At 38.0% G+C, this 19364-nt stretch overlaps 1 protein-coding gene across 9 annotated transcripts in view; it reads right to left on the bottom strand.

Annotated features, from left to right (window-relative positions):
- The window catches only part of LOC101172430 (neuronal PAS domain-containing protein 2), a 44928-nt gene that overhangs the window by 11270 nt on the left and 14294 nt on the right, over window positions 1-19364 (bottom strand). For 6 of the 9 annotated variants that reach the window (XM_020708975.2, XM_023962627.1, XM_020708976.2 and 3 more), the window contains 2 exons: window positions 3841-4039; window positions 2485-2541 (listed from right to left, as the gene is read on the bottom strand). In XM_020708975.2, coding sequence (XP_020564634.2) covers window positions 2485-2541; window positions 3841-3896 — 113 coding nt within the window. In that variant the 5' untranslated portion in view covers window positions 3897-4039. Of the gene's footprint in view, window positions 1-2484; window positions 2542-3840; window positions 4040-17545; window positions 17754-17773; window positions 18065-18211; window positions 18618-19364 lie in introns of those variants that run through there. The other 3 variants (XM_020708977.2, XM_011483641.3, XM_020708974.2) reach the window with 3 other exon arrangements.

The following is a 19364-nucleotide window of genomic DNA, read 5'->3' as shown; positions in this document are numbered from 1 at the left end:
GGTGCAATTTCAATAAGGAAGATCTACCTCATTTACCGGTACACTGGGTCGCTGATTACTTCACTACACACGCCATGAGTTTTCACTCTGAACCAATAGCTTAAGTGCCAACTGTCTTCACAGCCAATCACAAATTCCTGCCTTTAAATCCATAGAAGTTTGTTTATCTGCTTTGCAGACTTTTTGCCGGCCCATCATTCTCCTCCTGGTTCTCCACTTCGGCGCAGTCTAGCCTCAACCACCATCAACGTCTAGGCTCTTGGGTTTTTCACCGCGGTTCCAGGTCATTCCAAGCATGTAAAAGTCTAACCGCCACAGTCTATGGACTTATTTCCTTTCCCCTTTTTCTGTCTCACTAATAAATCACATTACCAAGATCTCTCCTGATTGAAAAAGACATTGATAAAAGAAATTTCACTCCCTAATATTAATTCTGATTTTTAAGCCCATTTTTATGTGGAAATGTATTAAAGTAAAGAAGCTGTGAGCCCAGTTTTTTTGTATAAAGTGTAAAATTTATTATTAGCTGGATTGATAAGTAATAAAAGTAGGAACATAATCCGCCAGCCTTTAACTCCATGGTCTCATATTTTAGTGCCTAATCATCTGGTCCTCAGCAGTTTGAGAAACGGTATAAAATCCAACTCCAGATCAATATTAACATTATTAACTTGTGAAGAGTTTCTATAAATATCACACAAAACATTTATATAGACATAGAACAATTTTGGTTTATTTCTCCTGTTTAAAAAAAATTATAAACAAAGTCTTCCTAATCAAATGTACATCATTACCAGATTATTAGAAATTACCTAAAGGGTAATGTTAGGTTGGGGTGTGTGAAGGAGTTTAAGCTTACGGGAGAGCATGTAAAAAAAAAAAGAAGATAATTGAGAGGAAGAGGGGCGGGGTTTCTCCACGCCAACAGTTCCAACCACAATTCAGATGCAAATTTCTAATGAACTACTGACGCTCTGCAGGAAATATGTTCTAGAAAATGACAGTTTTTTTTTGACTAAAAACAGCATAACCATTTATTAAAATGTCATTAAAATGATCGGGTGGGTCTTTACTCTGGTGTGGTTTGTTTAGTGCAATTGAGCATTTAGGTGTGTTCAAGTGTGAAATGCCAAGCCCGACATCATTAGCGGTAATCTTTTATTCTGAATTCTTCCACCCAGTAATCTAGGAAGCCATTTTTGAATGATGTGAAGTCATCATCCAGAGACTGTTCTCTGGTGATAAACAGCTGCTGGTCTTCCCAGGAGGGAGCATGCCTGCAAGTTAAGGCCAAGTTCACAACACTAAAAAACAAATTCACAAAATACCAAGCACTGCGTCAGAGTTAACAGGCTGCTGTCATCATAGTTATGTTCATGATAGTTTCCTGGAATTTTTGTTTTAGAAAAAAAAAAGAAAGGCTCTTCCAGGAGCATTGAGGAGCATGTTGAAGGCCATCCTCATGAACAAAAGGCGCCCGCTGCATGTGACCCTGGCCTCTCAGAGGAGCAGTCGCAGTGAGAGAAGCCTCTTACTGCGCTGCAGAACTGAGATGTTCAGAAGGTCTTTTATTCTGGCCGCAATAAGAGAGGATCTTACTTATTTCTATTTTTATTTTGTCATTTTTGCCCTTTTATTTGCTTTATTTCTTGCATTTTAAATTAACGTTGAACTAATTCATTTATGCATTATTCATGAATTGTATTTATCTTGTGTTACTCTACTCTACTCTACAATGCTCTTTAAGGTGTCCTGTTGGGCATTAAGTCCTAATCTTTAACTACACGGTTAGTAAAAACCACCCTAAGTGCATCTCACAGTGGCTTTCAAGTATGGCGAGTACAGAGAGCTGGTTTGCGCTTGTTTTGCAGGTATGAGACATAGTAACAGCAAGGTCACTGAGTTGACCATGAACTGCTGCAACACTAGAGTATTGGAGATTGAAATGTAAGGCCATCTGTCCAAAAGCTGAAACTGCGCTGAAAGTGGGTCATGCACCAGGACGATCCAGCAAACAGCAGCAGAAAGGAAACAATCAAGGTTTTGCAATGACCCAGTCAAAGTCCAGATTCCAACCCAGGGAAAAGCTGGGCTGGGACATGAAAACGCCAACTGTGCGCACACACCAAGACCCTCAAACATAACAGAACTGAAGCAATATTGCCAAAAGTAAAAGAATATAACTTTAAATATTTTTTTCTAAACCCGGAACTGTTTAATCTTGACATTTGCTAAACTTGTCACACACTGTTTTAGAATTATTTTTGTTAAATAAATCATTTGTGGTGGACAAAACTATAAGTTGAAACACATTTAAAGTTGTCTTTACTTTTCTTGAGTCCAGACAGAAGGCATGCATATTTTATAGATTGCTTAGTGATTCTTAACTCACTTACTAAAGTGAACGAATGTATTTTTGTTTTCACGTCCGTTCAACCTAAAGAACAGCACAAACAAAAAACACAACTTCACTCTTCCAGTTACCTTTTTGCTCTGTCTTTTTCATCTTCATCCATTAAATCGTCCACGCAGCTGTTGGTACTAGAAGAAGAAAGGCATTTAAAATGTAGTTTATGTGATTATTTCTCTAATATAGCTGATTGAGATTATTTATTTTATTTATTCAACTTTAGATAAATACAATGTGATTTTTAAAAAATGCTTTCTGAACAAACTGCAACAGTAGGTTATTGTGACTTTTCAGTGAGCTAAAATGAAAAATACTGAAAAACTAAAAAAAGACGCTAATAAACCGTGTTCTCTACAATAAAAAAAACACCTTTTTAAATTACTCGGATTGCAGAAAACAAAGTCTGGACACTACAAGGTCACTGGCACCTAAAGCTGAAATAATGCTGTGTATGCAAACATGCTGAGATGAGTCACAGTTTTCCAGTTTATGCCTTGTATTACTACTGGTAGTATTTTAAAACATCAGTGCATCTTCATTTATGAATGGCAGTAAAGATATTAATTCGTAAATCATGGAGTTTTTTCTGTTTCCAGCCTCTCCTGCCAAAGATGCTACCCTAAGTTTAAACAGATGCAACTTAGCCGAGCTTCAGTTTTTTTTATGTCTAAATGAAATATGTTTACATTTTTCTGTGACGGAATCGAGTACAAAACAGCGTAGATCTAGATTCTAGTGACCTAAATTGCCTAGATTAGGTTTATCCAGCCAAAAAATCTTGTGTGCACCAGAAACATTCCCTTCATGTATTTCTTGAGTGCAGAAGAAGTATGGTTGGGTTACCCTTGATCACAAAGAACACTTCTTATGATGATCTTTGATGTGGTTCTGTCGGACGTTTATGGCGACAACTGAAGCAACATTTGTAAGCAAAACCCTCTGATTTAGATTTTACTGGAGCAACAGAAACGTGACAAAATGTTCACTCGGAATTTTAGAACTCTTTTATATAAAAAACAAAAAAAACTTCATTTTACCACTGAAATATTCAAAATTAAACTTTTGCCCTTTTTCTTAGTCCTTAAACATTCATCCGTCTGCGCTACATAATAAAAGAATTTGGGGTTTTTCCACATGTAATTCTCTGCTTTCTTTCCTCATCTTTCCCATCCATCTCTGACTGTCAGCATTATTTGATTGAAAATTATTTTTCCAAAAAAGATCTTTTCTCCAACATAATAGAAACATTTGTCTACTTGTGAGCTCATTTAACCAGTTTTCTTTAGCTAAAAATATAAATAGGATTGCATTTCATCGACCTGTATGCTTAATCAGTGATGTAAATGAAAGGAAAAAAAGCGTGGATGAATAATGTAACAACAGAGCTACAGTACAATCACAAACTGAGGTGGACTTGATCGTATACTCACTCCCATTCCCGGCGGCTGGACGGACAGGGGTCACAGAAGTCAGGAAGGTTGTCCATACTCACTCCCTCTCCCAGCCAGGCCCTTTCTGAAGTTTTGGAAGTCCCATCCGAGCCGGCCTCATGGGAACACTCTTTTAGAAAAATCTAGCAGGGACCGGTCAGCCGCCACCTCCGCAAAATAATAAAAGAAGCACAAAACCCTGTGAAAACAGATGAAAAGGGCTTCAGTTTCAGCAAAGGACTCTCCATCACAAACAATTAAAAAATGACATTAGAGAATATCACATGAAATCCAAACACAACAATTTAACAATAGTTTAATTTAAGTGAAAAATGTATAAAAATGACAGCTATAACACAACAACTAAGTATTCTTTTACCTATACTTGAATATCCTAGAGAAAACCATCATCCTGGTTGCCAGGGCAACTCTCTGTGGATGCTGCCTGCTTGTAAGTCTTTTTCAGTAAGAAACCAGCATGATCACCAACACTGTAAGTCAGTGTCATTTTAGAAAACAGCATTTTTTCCATTTTTTGTCTTGAAACATTTGAGACATGTACATTTGGAGTGTTTGGCATGTCTGCTCTGCTGAGTCAGTGTGGCAGCCTTACACAGAATTCGAGCAGAAGGTAGAACAAGCTTGACACATTTCAAAATTCGCCATGCTTCTGTCAGCAGTCACACCATCAATGAACACCAGTGACCCACTTCCACAGACAGTCACACTTAGCCCATTCCACAACGGCGCCTTGACTCTTTGACAGATGATGTGGTGCTTTGGACCATAAGCTCTTCCCTTCCTTCCTCATACTTCCAAAACTCTCACACAACTCCATTTCTCTTGTCATTGTAGATACCGTTTTCATTTACAGCAAAGCATTACACGTCATCTCAGGTTTCTTTGGCCACTAGCTCGTCTGTGCTCTTTGTCTTTTCAAGAGGGGGCTAAATTTAGGATTTGGCCCCTCTATAAATGTGTGCTATTTATAAAATGATGTGAAAACAGGCCACGCTTGGCACTTGGCCTTGAATTCTTAAAATGCAATAAAATCCCAAAAACCACCCTATCTATAACTGAATATTTTCATCACATCCCTCGTATTTTGAAAAAAATTGGGAAATAAAACCTAAATATAGGACGAACAATTGCCACTGCCCTGATACAGACAAGGCATTCTGACAGGGAAAGAATACTACGGTAAGTTTAAACTAACAATTGATCATCACTAAATACATTTTTTCAGAAAACTCCCAGAAAAACTGTCCCACACAAAACATCAAAGATGCGAGCTTTGTGCAGCCTGACCAAAAAGTAGAAATCAATTACAAATAAACTCAACAGAGTAAAGCCTGAGGCTCAGCTGTCATTTCTCTGCACTATTTTTTGATCAGCTGAGTATTCCGTCTTACTGACCCATTTTACCCAACCTGAGCTGTAAACTCAGCACTGAATTGGATCACTATTGAAAAGAGACAACACAAAGAGCACTTGTTTCCCTTTCCACTGTAAACACAGGCCTTCTGTGGACAGAAATAAACCATTTGCTCTAGAAAGACTTGACATCGTGTCTGTATCATGTTCAAATAATAATTTGGTTTGCTTTTTAGGCAGTCGTATGTGTTGCTCCGAAAGATCCGTGTGCATTGCCTCAGGAATATGACTACTAATCTAATCAGTTTACAACCATCAAAGAAGGAACACAGATATATGCAAGTGACGAGTTGATGTGCCCTTTTCCCCACAGAAGAAGAAAAAGAAAATGTGATAAGGAGAGTGCTTATCTTATTCATAGTTAACTTATGGCATTTCTGCATTTCTATGAGATACTCAAACTGAAAGCTGTTTGTAGGGTAAGCAAAAGTCAGCCAAGGCCTCTCCTACACAAACCTTGCATGATTTCCATCATTTTAGAAACTTCCCGGTCAAGTTGAAGCAATCAACACTGAAATATTCCTTAAAAAGTTCCACCCTATCCTATTCTGGTTGACAGAACCAAATGTTATTGGTACAATTTCCCTTCAAATGCACGGAATCAACAGTGAAGGTTTTCCCGCTGTTACCAGCAAATACCAGTTGTTGTTGTTTTTTTGCACAGATTCTTTGGCAGAGATGAAGCTCCAATAAAACAAATCTGTGCAACACCAAGTTATTTACCAGCTTCCAGATCTTACTTTGGCATCAATAATTTGAAGTGGCTGTTTCCTGGGAGTTATTTTTAGCCTCACATTGTTGAGGAAAATTTGAGGCCAACACTTTTTTTCACAATACGTCCAGTGATTGAACGTTTTGGCCATTTGTGTACCTCCCTTATAGTCCTCTCAAAGCATTTTAATACTTCGGTGCTCTGAACTTAGACTACATCAATCAAAACCTCAAAGGATTTGGGAGCTTTTTTTATTTTTGCAATTTTTCAGTCAAATATCTTTATATGTGAGCATGACTTTCCCATTTCTCCACCTTCCTGGAATAACCTTCAATTTAGAATACTTCCAGATTCTCTGATCCGCTAAGAACCAAGCAGACCTCAGAGGGCACCACAACAAGTAGCACAATTAATTTTCCTTATTTGTATCACATTTTCACAGGATGATCTCACCAGATAACAGTGAAAGTATTTTTTTTCTGGAAGGAGACTAAGCTGTGAGGCTTTCTTTGCTTGCATGGAGCTTGCTGAACAAGCGATGTGCCTGTGGTTGTATGCCTGCGTTTGTCTATCATAGAGTATTAGAGTTCTGTGCGTAATTAAGAGGTATTTCTGGAGTAAAGTCTGCTTTTTTGACTCACTACTGGAGGAACCAGTCACATAGACATTGATGTAAAGCTTCTTTAGACCACTTGTTTATGAACTAAATACCCTCACTGTCACAGCAAACATATGATGCAGTTATAAGAACACAACTGCCCTTTCACTGCTATGCAAGATCATTCAGGTTAAAAAAATGTTCTATCATAAATGACCACAAAATTGTTAGATAAAGCTGCAAGCTAAAACCACAGTCTGATTTTAACTCTAAACAAAGGAACAGAAAATACACAGTAAATAGCTGTTTTCACATTTTATTTACAGTGATAATGTCTTTCTTTGTAAATAGCATTCTTGCTACCTTTGACTGAAAGTCTTCCTGCGTGTTTTCTAACATCCCATCTGTCTGTGCATGAAAGCTGGTGCAATCTTAAAGATCCACTCCAATCATCTCTTGATCTATTTTAAAAGCGTTCCCATTGGTCTTTCAATTATGATTATGCTGTTTTAGCCAATTCTGTGGTGTTTTTCCAGGACATAGTTTCTGTAGAGCGGCAGGAGTTCATTAGAAATGTCATTCTGAGTTGTGGGCAGGCCCATCAGAATGGAGTAAGTCGCTCCGACTTCCCATCATTTAACTATTTAAACGCTCTTCACTAACTTACCATACCTCACATCCCCAAGCTGACATTGTGCAACAAAAATGGTGAGCAATATTGGAGCTATCCAGCTGTACAGTTTGGAGCCAGATGCCAGCTCAGACGAAGAAAACGAAGACGTACATGGATCTAGTAAGCTTCATTGTCCTTGTATATATACTCCATCATGAAAAAGAAAAAAAACGCCACAAAACATGTTAAGAGTAACAAAAAACCCAATTGTATAATCGGAGTGAGTCTTTAAAGCAGTGCGCCGAATGCAGGGCATCCTGCAAAAACAAGACATCCTTTTTAGTCAAGTTTACACGAGACATTTCTTTACATGAGCTCTATGAACCACCACACACACAACAAACAAAACAAACAAAAATACAAACAAAACACTGGTCTACAGCTTTTCCAGATTGGAGTACAGGATATAGTATTCTTAAAAATTAGGTTGGGAGTTCAAGATCTACTCTGTGACTGGAAGATGTTCAGGTCTTGCAGTTAAAAAAGAATGCCAAATCATCAGCCCTACATCATTGTCTTTGACAGCTGGTATGAGATGTTTCTGGCAAAGATCTGTTTGGCTCTAGCCAAAAATAGCATTGGACATTAAAAGCCCAAACAACTCTGCTTTGGTCTCATCTATCCCACATTGTTTTAAAGTCTTGCGGTTCGTTCAGATGCAGATTGTGGAGCTGGGTTTTGCTTCTTTGTTCTTTTTCGACATAAATGGCTTTCTTTTAGAAACCCCTTCCAAAGAAACCTATATTTGTTTAGTCTTCCTCGTACTTTGTTGTCACAAACGTTGGCCGACTGAGAGTCCATGGAGTCTGAGATTTTACTCGTAGGGGTCTTGAATGCCTAATTGTGTTTACAATAATCTATCTGACTGTAGAGCTCTGAACTCCAAAATCATTTGCTAACAGCTTTACTTCTCTCAGATGATTATCCATTTTTTTCATCTTGGAATTGTGTTAATGCAAATTTGAATGCTCCAAACTGGGAAAGAGACACAATAATCATCAAATTTCCGGTAACTGCAGAGATGAACCATTTGAGAGGGGTTTATATTAGAGCCCTTTACAAACTTGTAAGGGTATTTTTTATTTCGATTTTAGGCTCAACCTTTGTTATAAAAGTTTTGGCAGACACAGGAGTTTATTAAACACAAGTATGTGCCTGATTTTGTATTAAATTTAACTTTAAATACCACCCAGTTAGAAAATAGTATTCAAATAAAACTTTAACAATATCAATATCAAAATAACGCAATAGCTGCTCTGCCAAGAAACTAATAGATAAACTAATCTAAAACTAATAAACAAAGATTTTTTTTAAATAGGCAATAAGCAGCTTGTTTTATCTTTTGTGTATTCAAAGGTCATTCGAGTGTGGATATTTATGACTGTGTTTATTTTGGCAGGTTCCATTCAAAACCCTCTTGTTTGAAGACCAGCCCCAATCATTTTTTGATATATTTTAAACGTGTTCCCAGTGGTCTTTTAATTACTATTATTTTTAGTCAAAATCAAAAGAACCTGTGTTGTTTTCTAGGACATTGTTTCTACAGAGCAACAGTAAATTATTAGAAATACGCCTGTGAGTGCTCGGTGGGACTGTTTGTACGGAGCAACTCTGTCCCCCTTTCCCCTCCCTGTTGCTGAGAGCTCAGAGCAGGGAGCTTCTGGCCTGCCCAGCGTATTTTTAATCTCACAAACAAGCTCTTTTTTTAAATAGCATTTTTGTTTGCTTCTGATTCACACCGATTTCAATAAAATTACATTTTAAGCTAAATTTTCTTGATAGCTTTGAACTTTTTTTTCTTGATGTCCTAAATGTTTTGAAAAATGCCACAGGAGCATGTTAAAGTCCCACTCTAATCATCTTTTGATGTATTGTAAAAGAGTTTTCAGTGGTCTTTTCATTATGATTATGCTGTTTTTAGCCTAAATCAAAAAACCTGTGTCACTTTTTGGGACATAGTTTCTGCAGAGCGGCAGAGAAGTTCATCCGGATTTTGCCTCTGAGTTGGGGGCAGAACTGTTGCCATGGAGGAAACTTTACTTTATTTCCCATCATCTCTTTGTTCACACACTCTCCAGCCAGCTTACAGCCCCTCACAACCCCAACTTAAAAGTAGCGGTGCAACCAAAAAGTCGAGCAATATTGGAGCTTTCCAGTCGTACGGTTTTGAGCCAGACGCCAGCTCAGACGAGGAAAACAAAGATGTACATGGATTTATTTGACTGCAAGTGAATACATTAGAATGGACCGAAGGAGGGAGCCTGTGGCTTGCCGACCGTAAATTTTACAACTGCCAGCTTTTTTAAATGTTTTTTTTTCTGCTCTTGATTCACAACAATTTGAATAAAGAAATACTCACAAACACCATTTTAATCTAAATTTTTATCTTTTTATGTCCTCCATCATGAGAGAAATGCTACAAGAACATGTTAAGAACACCCAAACCATGTTTTTTATTGGAGTAGATCTTTAAAACAATACTCAGAAGGAAAAATCTAAATAGAGAAACATCCCAATCCCATGCTGGAACCATTTTAATAGTCTGACAGCTGTTGGAGTAAAAACATTACATTTAGGAATTTAAAAAACAGACGAATAAGAGAAGTATATAAACAATCAATAATTACTCAACATTTTAACCACATAACCCAGGGGTGTCAAACTCATTTCCACCGAGGGCCACATCAGCATAGTGGTTGTCCTCAAAGGGCCGGATATAACTTGTACATGTAACTAAATGTAATGAAACATACATGTAACTACTCCTTAATGTTAAACAAATAATTTATTTATTTATTATAACTTTTGAAAGTGACAATTACAGTTGCATAGAAAACATGTTTGCTAGTATTCTAGCATAAATCCTTTTAAATTTGATTCTGTCAGGTTAGGTTATATGGACAGTGTTTAAGTCCTAATGTATAGTTGCCCAATCCGATATTTCAAGGCAGATTCCCCCTAGATATGAATAAATACACACCAATTTTTATTTTTTATTTTAAGAAATCAAAAACTTTTATGCTCTCGGGGGCCACATAAAATGACATGGAGGGCCGCATTTGGCCCCCGGGCCTTGAGTTTGACATATGTGACATAACCCAACGATCTGTGCATCGGGGTGCTTCACCCAAACTCATTCATTCATCAGACCTTCACTCCCAAACAAACAAGGTCAATTTATGGTTCTAATGAGCTGGTGTCGTTTTATTTTTAGCTCACCATCTTGAATTTACTAGACGGCGACTATTGGTTTACAAATGTACACATTTGCTTGACCTCGCTATTTGCATGATTCAAAAATAGAAATGGATAGGCAAATACGAGTCATCAGACATTTTCATTTTTATTCTTACTGAAGGAAAACTAAAAGTCTTTTCTGTTTCACTTTTAAGACAAAATCAAGACAAACAAGACAACAAGAAAGGTTCCTTCCTACCATGCAGACTACTAACAATCTGACAATGTCTCATAAAAAAATGAAGAAAAACCCTATTGTATATACGCGCATGCAAATCAATACAGATTATATTTCCTGTATAAACAGCACCAATCAATTCATATAGGCATTAGTTCATTTATAACCTAACGTTAGCTGGGTTCAGTCACTGTGCAGCCATAACTGGAATGTCTTCATCCTGCAGGGCTGCAGGTAAAATGAAACCAAATTCAGAGCTGAAAGACATCAGCGTCTAATTACACTCATGCCCTCAAGCTTTTAAAGTGTTTTGCTAAAACCTGAACTCGCAGCACAAGTCACGGAGGTTCAAATTCATCATTAACACTTAATGTTAACACGCTCTTAAAGGGAATGAATGTGCAACAATGACAGTCCACTCAGACAGCTAATAATTTTGACCATGTTCTATTGCTTAGGGCATATCGAGCTTTTGAGTTAAACTAAAGAACCGAGACTGAAGCAGTGCGGTCTGAAAGCTGCCCCACTGAGAATAAAAGGATTTCTCTTAAAAGGCTGCAGACGCTGCAATCCTGAATCTAAAGCCAGAAAATATAGACTAGCCATAGAGGAAAGTGAGAATGTTTAGCCAAAAAACAAACCATTAAAACATCTGGACATTTTCTATTAAAAAAGAACAACAAATTATTTACCACTGTAATGTTGAGGAAACAGCTTCTTACCCAAAGCTGGCCTGTGGACACCACTCACAACTGAAAAGGAATATTGCAGAGAATAAAATCTGAACTAAAACCTTTGCTTTCATTTATCTACCAACATTAAGTAACATCCTAAAACTGAAGTAATCACAGCTAACATTACACAGATATATCTACATCTAAAGTTTTAACTATATCAGCTAACTCCAGCGTTTCAACAAAAATCTTGTAGAATCATAACTTTCTGTAAATTGGCCACTGGGAGATTAAAGCTTCTATTATATTTTATGCTGCTCACTCCAAGGAAACAACTGATTTAAAAAAAAGACTATTTCTTTGGAAAGAATGGAGACAGCCAGAACTTAATTCAAACTATCGTCCAGTTAATACAGGCACAGGTGTATATAGCTCAATCTGCTAACTATAACAACCCCCACTAATCTGAATCTGTGCAAAACTGGGTGTGTTGTTGGATGTCAAACCTTTTATCATCTTATGTACTTATGTATCCTGATGACCTTGTCATTTTTAGCCCCTACAGTGCTGGGTTACAAACACTTTAAAAAGTTTGTTCTGACTATGGCAGAGACTTTGATATAAACTACAATCCCTCCAAAAGAAAAGTAATGATTGTAAGGACCAAAGACGACAGAAATGTAAACTTTCCTGTTTTTAAGCTTTGTGGAACGCCTCTGGAACAAACCTCATCTATCAAATACCTTGGACATTTCATTACTGATGATTGAAGGGATGATAGAGACATTCAGAGACAGTACTGTAAACTCTATGCTCAGGCAAACATGCTGATGAAAAAATTCAGTACGTGTTCTCTTCAAGTGAAGTGTTCGCTGTTCAGAGCTTACTGCACTCCTCTGTATACGGCCCCTCTTTGGTGGAACTATGGACGTGGGACATTCCGCAAATTCTTAGTGGCCTATAATGATGCTTTTAGGCTTCTGCTACAGGTGCCCAGGTGGTACAGAGCCAGTCAGCTGTTTGTGGATGCTCACATCCCTACCTGTGAAGCACTACTGCGTAAGCTTACATACAGCCTTATGGAACGCCTGGACAAATCTAAGAACTCAATTATCATGTCTCTGACTGATCCCAAAAGAAGCTCATGCCGCTACACTTCTGCCCTGGGAAACACTGGATACAGCGATTATACTCTTTTTAATTTATATCTTTTTACTTTTTATTATGTATACTGTATTTGTATCTTTTTTCTATGGACCACATCTGAGTCTGAAATAAAAGTGTGTTAATCACAAAAACCTTTATCTAAAAACACAAACTGTCACACTGATGTATTTGTGGATTAATTATAGCACCTGTAACATATTGCAATATTGAAACCAAAAAGGACTATATTTATTATTGGACTGCATGGGGCTTGTCCTCTAGAAAGTCTGTCAGACTGTTTTTAATGTGGGTGCTGCTCTCATTGGTTTTGTCTGTGTTGCAACCCTGCTCTGTCATTTTTTTAAGGACTCAAATAGCCAAAATAAATAAATAAACGTATCCGTCTAATAATGCTTGATTAGGGAAAGCCCCTTTCATCAACACAAGGCTTAAAGACATCAACAAAAACTAGTCTAGTCATTTTGGTACCCACTGAGGTAATAAAACATCATGGAATATTTTCTATAAAAATGGAAGCTCAATAATTTTTTCTTTTTTAATTTTTCACAAAAACAAAACAAAAACAACTCAGAACATAATGCCCCTAAACCTACAATGCTGATACTAACAATACCACAGAACCCATCTAGTTTACAGTCTGTCAAGACTCTGTTACTACCTTTTAAAGTCCCACTCCAACCAAAAACATTTTTTTTGTGGCATTGTTCCGAGTACTCTTTTAATTCTGACCGTAAAATACTTAACTATGGTACAAATTCTAAAAAGAAAAAAACTCTGATCATCACAAAATTAAGACCCAGGTCATGGTGTTAATGTTTTTGTACAAGATGCAACAGATGCACAATATCTCAAACTTTTTTTAAATAAAAATATTGTTATAGTCATCATAAAGGAAACGCAATGCGTATCTGATAAATGGCTGTGATTGTATTCAAATCTACACACATACTAAGATTTACACACACTGTTAGACTCCTCGGTTCATGTTTGAAAATGGGTAGCCAACATCGCCGCAGACCCCTTGCGCTCATTGTATGGGGGCTGGTCCACGCCTGGGGCGGACTGAGAACTGTGGAAGACAATTTCACCAGTCCGGGGGGCCCCACGGACAGGAGCGAGGAAGTAGTGAGCACTTCAGTCCATGGGCCCGGTGCGGTAAGGTCCGGACAGTGTTCGCTGTAAAGCACGCCAGGGCTTGTTGAGTTAAAGCAAATCGCAACACACCGCTGTGGGGGATATGCCCAGCAGTCTTCGCTTTCCACTACCAAGGGAATCCTGGTTAGTTTATTTTCCTCTGCTTAGTATTATGAGTCAATTCAATGGGTCATCCTCCAAAAAACAAGAGATAGGTGGTCCTGCCAGAAAACATGGAAGTAGTGAGAACTCTAATGCCTTGGCTTTTGCTCATTGGCTTTGAATAGACTACAAGATCAACCTTAACATTCAGTATTCTGAGAGTGAACTCACTCAGATCTTCCTAAAATGTTCTCTAGACATTCTCCTTTATTAGCTGACAGTAGGCCTGCACAATATACCGCAAATTTGTCGTTATCGCAATATCAAGCTGTGCAATGTATATATTGCAAAAGACAGCAAAAATTGCAATAAATGGTTACCTTAAATGTGCTAAAACAATCTTATGGCAACTTGAAGCCTTTAAGGAATAAAATAAATCCCTTTATGCATTTGGCCATTCGGATGGACCCCTTCACGTTGTTGACCAATCAGATAGAGCCCTTTCATGTTAGATGTTCGCCTCCTGCTCTTTCTTTATATACCGCAAATTATTTCGTTATCGCAATATTAATCACCAATACCGCTAGTTTTCCTCATATCGTGCAGCCCTGGCTGACAGTAATCATTTACTTGTGGAAAAGTCACATCCTTGCTTTTCAAGCACTGTTTGTGCAATTGTATCAACAGTGAGCCGCCATCTTGACCTATCCAATATGGCGTCCAACTTTGCGTGCACAACAAGTTAGTGTAGCACCTCTAGCCTATATACCTCATTGATTGGCTCAATCCAGTTTTCAGCCAGAGGCGAGGTAGGACATAAGCACGAGCAGGCCAGGGTGCGCGTTAGGGTTGGGGAAGAGAGACTTTGGCACGCCCAATTCAGTAACTGCGTCATTAGTCTGAGCTTTTTCAAGCATCTGCTTTTCTGATCCAGCACATCTTGAATTAAGAAATACTCTGTTTTAATCATACATTCTTTTATATAGGTCATCTGTTATGAAGAAAAATGCTAAAAGAACATGTTACAAAAATAAATAAATAATATTTTCACTGGACTGGGTCTTTAAGGTGTTACTAAAGTCAATTCAATCACCATTTTTTGCACTATGGATGTTGCCATGTTGAAATCAGAAATCGCCACTAATCTGTGATTGGTCAGTCAGAGTCCTCGTTTCTGTGGCAACCATTCTCGCCAATCAGGAGTGATCTTGATGAAGCTCCACACCCCCACCACTTGAAAGCGGACTACCTGAAATCTGTCAAACATTTCAAGTGTTCAATGTGAGACATACTTTTACTGAAGCATCTGATTGGTCAGTTTAGAACTGGAATAACTTGTACAACAAAAGACATAATGAAAACAAAATTAGTATTAGCAACAAGGTATTAAAAAAATAAGGTATGAATGGTTATTATGAGAAATGACTGAGTAATAGCTGTTTATTTCTCATTAGAAGTCTATAGGATTTTAGCTTCTTGGAACCAGCAGGCCCATTTTGAATGCCATGCGAGAACAATAAATGGTACAGAAGCTGTATGGAGAGCCAGCATGATGACAGGTCATTACAGTTATTTTCATAAAGATTATGATATAAAGAGGCAATGAAAAACACATTATACACTTTGTTTTCAGTTGCGGTTGCTTCCTTATGGCCTAGTTTGACGTCAACTTGTGGTATGTTTGGTATTATTGTACAGCTGACATCCTGCAGAGGTTAAGTTATATATACCTAAACACAAACACACTTTATACTCAGTGTACTTTCTCATTTGGAAGCTCAAGATAAAACACATGTTAATTATTAACATAACACAGACAAATGTCCTTTTACCATGAGTTTTTGCTCTTTAACGCATCGTAGTATGCATATATGCTGCACTTTCAGATGAAAGCTTTTATCTTTATCCTTTTCATTTACAACTTTATAAAAAAAAAGCTGAGGTCAAAAGGTCTGAGTTTTTAAACTTCTTACTCTCTGTTGGAAATTCAAGGCCACTGTTGCAGCTGTTAAAATCAAAATACTCTGTGTCCTGGGCTCAGATTAGAACCACAAAGAACCTCTTGTTAGGATTCTTTGTTTCTTGTATAACAGTTTCAAACCCAACATCTGATTTATTTTTTGCAGTTTTGCTCCTCATTAGGATTTCCCTCTCAAACAGCATGGGAGGAAAAAGAGAAATGCAGACCTTACTCCAGTGGTCATCAAATGAATCTCTCTCGATGTATGCATACATTTAAAAGAAATTTTAAATACACTTTTTTTTACTTTTCTCACCAAGTGCCTTGATGACTTCTTTCTATCACAACCCCCAAAATATTTCACCTATATTTTAGGGGTGTGACGATTAATTGACTCAATCGATTAACAGTTCCTGCAATCCAACCAGATCTATCTGTCTGAGGCAAATTGTTAATTGAATCATCCTGTACCATTATAAAATCATCTCAAAATGAAATAAATTGAATCGAATGGACATTGGAAAATAGCATTTAAATTGAGGTATGGTAGGTTTATTTAACTATAACGTAAAAACGACTAAGTTCTATCCCGGCGGACAGCACACATGTGATGTCAGTAAAAAATGATCAACCATCATTCCAGTCCAATGTGTGGAAACACTTTGAATTTAGCAAACATGTGACCGTACAGTGTGGTAGAATGTTTTAATAATGTTCCATTTGTATTATTTTGATGTGGAGAAACAACAGTGGGTTGAACTTTATGAAACTAAAATGTGAGTGGGTTTCATAGAGACACCCAGCACAGAGAGATCCTGACCTGGGCCCCCCTGTGGCTACATAGGTAGGCAGTAGTGTGAAGGGTCTTGCCTAAAGATCCACATTGGTTTCAGCTAATCGCACCCCCTGGAAAAAGGAACCCTGGTTTTCCATGTGCCAATCCTGCACACACCCAACAGAGCCGTCCTTTCATTTAGTCTTAAGTATCTTGTTAGAAATACAAGAAATCTGGAAAACTTCCCCTGCGCTGTTCAGTATCAGGTATTTATCACAGACTCACACTGGTTGACGTCTTGGCTAAAGATGTCCTGGATCCATTTAAGTCAGTGAATCGGATCAGATTCTTCAAAATGAACCAATATTGACTATGAATCGATGTGAACCATGAAGTAAAGATATGAATTGAGTTTTTGTTCAAATGAAAAATTACACTCCTTCTACAGTCTGAAGTCTGACAAGAATGCTGGATTTTCAGTCAATCCGAAAATAGCTGCAATTATATAAAACAATTCATCATAACTGGTCATTGGGATAATAGCAGTTCCTTTATGTTTCCAATAAACAGCATTCACAAACAAAACGTCGTCTACAAACAGCACACCCACGTATGAACACCGATGAATGACTCTACCACCCTCAGGTATGTAGCCTATGCACCAGATCCTCAGCGGGTTGTGCAACCTTTCATAAAGTGGAGTGTCTTGCCTTGAAAAAAAGACATAATAATTGCAAGCGCACACATGAAATGGGCTCAAACGCCCCCCGAGAAGTAATTTACTTTGTACAGATTTCCAGCAGGCGTTCTAAAGGAAAGTCTGTCATTTGCAATAATTGTCTTCAGTAAAGAGACGAAGGACAACAAAGACGGGTTTCACCTCGTAATCGATGCGATCGGAACACTTGTCAGCATTCTGAGCTCCGGGCTGACGAAGCACGCTTTAAAATGACACATGCACTTTTCTTTTCTTGCTGAAAAGAGGTCACCCGTGAACTTTGATGATGTAAGGCTGCTAGCAGAATTATGACAAGTTGGAGAGAGGTTTCAATCTCACCTACCTGAATAACGACAGTCCGGGTAAAAAAGCAGATCGGATTTCAAGTTTAATCATCTTTTCTATCTCTTTTTTAGTAATGATTAGTATAGTAGCCGAGCTCTGGTGGCAGCCTCCGACTGACCAGACTGAAATCGTTAAATTGCATAACAGCTCCTAAGTTTAAGCGCTGATCTTCTCAGCGATCGTCCGCTCAGTCTTACCCGCCGTGAGCGGGTGCTAAGATTTTTACCCCGGTGTGGTGAGCGCGAGCGCCGAGTTATGTCGGTTTCCCCGGTCCGGCCACTGTACTCCACATCCTCGCGGAGGCTTGTAAACAGGAGCGGGCGGCGGAGAAAGTAGGTCAGCTGGTAGCTCAATACCAGGCTAACGACGCCAGCAGCAGCAGGAGCGGCGGCTGAGCGACACGAGCGAAGGAAAGCAGCGGTGGCCAGCATTAGGGGGCAGATTGTAATCTCAAACACGCGCTTAATGCATAAGTAACGCACTTTAAATGTCCCCACAGCACTGTTTACATGAGTAACCTCTGTGAGTCCGCTCGAGGGGGTAACCTTTAGCAGCAAGAGCACGAGCAAGTCCTTGAAAATGGGTTAAAATGAGGAGTAAATTTATATAAGAAATAATATGGTGCTGGTATTTTTAAAGAAGTCGGACATAAAAGGGGACCTACCATAAGTGCTGCCTCTTTTCTGTAAGAGTGTATTTTAAGTTTCAAAGACACCTGTTAAGGAAAATAACCTGTGACACACATTTCAACCAATCAGCAAAACAAGAACGAGAAGACTTTTGTTTTTCTCTGACGACTTCCCCATGCACTTCCTTTGTTTTTCTTTTCTTCTTCTTTTTCTTTTACAACTTCCTGTTACCTTTCCCCTCAAATGGAGTTCCAAATGTGGGTCAGCCATCGTTTTTTGCCTGGCTTGCTGGTAGGAGAAATGATAACACTACAGTCATTAGCTGGGAAACGAAAGCTCAAATTTACTCTATATTCTCTAAGAACTTTGGTCAGACACAATTAAATCCAGTATTGCCCAAGTAAGTAGCAGCATAGCTTCTTTATAAATCATTAAATTCGTTTAAAAGTCACATTTGGGCATTCCTGTTGAACTGAAAGCAGGATTCTCTAGAAAAAGATAACAAACCAAGAGAATCCAACAATGAATATGAATTCATCTCATATATGAGATAGAAATTTAACAAATCTGCTCAACAAATGATTAAAACAAATCAACCGGACTCAGAATATAATCAGATTACGTGTCGGATGATTAATTAATAGATTATTACATTAAAACCAAAATTACCATCCATGTGTATCTAAATAGTAAATAAAGCTCACAATTGAATGGGATTAAACGGTAGCATTTTCACTTGGACGTCGTAATTGATAGTTACGCTTACAACGGTACACATATGTCAAGCCCAATAGAATCAACATATTGACTGCAAAAGGAAGCAGTTGCTGAATTGGTCCTAATCAAATTTAATTCCTCAGAGGGTGCAGGCCGTCAGTTTTAGGAAGAAGTGAAGTGCATTAACCAGACTTTACTTCCAGAGCCTTAGCTATATTTACAGGATTTTTATAGTTACATTTTAAATTTGGAATGTTACTGAAGATAGAACATAGAAAGCAAAAATATATTTCACAATTTTAATAATAATAATAATAATAATACATTTTATTTATAAGGCGCCTTTCTGGGCACTCAAGGTCAAGTCAATTTTGATTATGAATTTGTAAAGGTTGCCACAGATGTGTCACTAATTCCCATGATTCACTAGTCAAACAGTGTATCCCAGAAGTGAAAAGATCCACAATTTGT

The sequence above is a fragment of the Oryzias latipes genome, chromosome 14 (genome assembly GCF_002234675.1).
Source record: "Oryzias latipes chromosome 14, ASM223467v1".
NCBI classification, from domain to species: domain Eukaryota; kingdom Metazoa; phylum Chordata; class Actinopteri; order Beloniformes; family Adrianichthyidae; genus Oryzias; species Oryzias latipes.
Note: the sequence above shows the minus strand (reverse complement) of the source record. Positions and strands in the feature narration are given on the sequence as shown.